This window comes from Mus caroli, chromosome 6 (genome assembly GCF_900094665.2).
Source record: "Mus caroli chromosome 6, CAROLI_EIJ_v1.1, whole genome shotgun sequence".
In the NCBI taxonomy this organism is placed as follows: domain Eukaryota; kingdom Metazoa; phylum Chordata; class Mammalia; order Rodentia; family Muridae; genus Mus; species Mus caroli.
Window position 1 is genome coordinate 121,523,241 of NC_034575.1, and position 1,413 is coordinate 121,524,653.

General features: G+C 43.7%; 1 protein-coding gene across 1 annotated transcript in view; it reads left to right on the forward strand.

Moving 5' to 3' along the window:
- The window catches only part of Ano2 (anoctamin 2), a 322,617-nt gene that overhangs the window by 102,810 nt on the left and 218,394 nt on the right, over positions 1 to 1,413 (forward strand). Inside the window, exon 8 of the mRNA XM_021164190.2 lies at positions 1,331 to 1,395. Coding sequence (XP_021019849.1) covers positions 1,331 to 1,395 — 65 coding nt within the window. The remainder of the gene's footprint in view (positions 1 to 1,330; positions 1,396 to 1,413) is intronic.

A 1,413-nucleotide genomic window follows, 5' to 3' on the forward strand; every position in this document is an offset into this window, starting at 1 on the left:
TCACTAGCGACGTTTAACTCAGCTTGCCCGTTTCTTCTGGAGACTTTCTTCTCTTAGCTATACACCTCACTCTTCTTCCTCACCTCTTTGCTGGCTGTTTCTTCACCATCTCCTTGTCCTTTAATACTGAGGTTCTGNACTTGTTATTCATTCTTTGGGGATGTGACGNCTTTGTGGAATACCTCTTCTCTGACAACTAGCAATTTTGCTTCTCCAGCCAGGACCATCCTTTGCACTCAGATTTTTATACCTGGTTGATGATTCAACAACCATGTGGATGGCCAGAAAGCATCTTAAATAAACACATCCTAAAGTAAACCCTTGGCTCTGTCTCTGTAGTCCTGCTCTTTCTACTGTCCTCCTATTTCAGTAAATATATCAGTTATTCAAGTCCCTAGGCCAACTTCATCTAATTCAGTCGTGAATAAATAGGCAACATCAACTGTCTCTCATCGCCCCTATGTGTATAAGCCATCACCTCTCTCCTGGACCATTCCAACAATAGCCTCCCATTTCCCTGCTCACTCAGTCTTTTCTCCATATAACAATTAGGATGAACCTTGTGCAGTCCCCTCAGCAGCAAGTCTCCCAGGAGCTTCTTTCAAAATCCAGAGTTATCACGACAGCTTCTAGCATCACATATGGTACCTTCTGCAACAGNCACCTCCTATGATTCTCCCTGTGTTTACTGTTTACTGTCCCAATCACATAGCCTCCTCTGTTATCTCACATTGTTCNGTGGAAACTCCCCTCAAGGCCTCTGCACAGGGAGTGTGAGTGTTCTCCCCATTTGTCTCTGGTCTGAGCTCAGATGTTTCCTCCTCAGAGAGGCACTCTCTGTCTGTCTTATCTAAAACAATGTCCAACCCAACCTCATGTCATCCCTATCTTAATTTATTTTAGTGACATTGATGAATCTTATATATTTATAGTTTTATGCNCACATCAGGTCCAAGCACCATGGAAACCATGATTTTAATGTGTTTCACTGCAGCACCTAGGGTCTGGAACAGTGCCTGGATTACAGGAAACATTCAGCAAATACTTGTTAAATGAGTGAACAGGGCTTGTGTGCTGCACCGGACAAGACAAGGGATAGAGGTGATGCTTGTCAGCTACCCGGGTGTTTCCAGATGTGCACTGGTGTTCTCTATTATTTAGGGAAGGATATGGAAGTTCCTGTAGCCCTCTGCCTTTGTATATACTTCTGTGGGCATCATGAGACTTCTAGGAGCTGGACTTTNTGGTTAACATGTTGACTTTACATTGGACAGAACAAGAACAATTGCCTGTCTNACTGCTAACCTGCTGTCNTATTTTTCTTGCTTAGCTGCTGTATCAGGAATGGGCACGCTATGGAGTGTTTTACAAATTTCAACCCATTGACCTCATCAGGTGAGTGTGTGTGTGTGT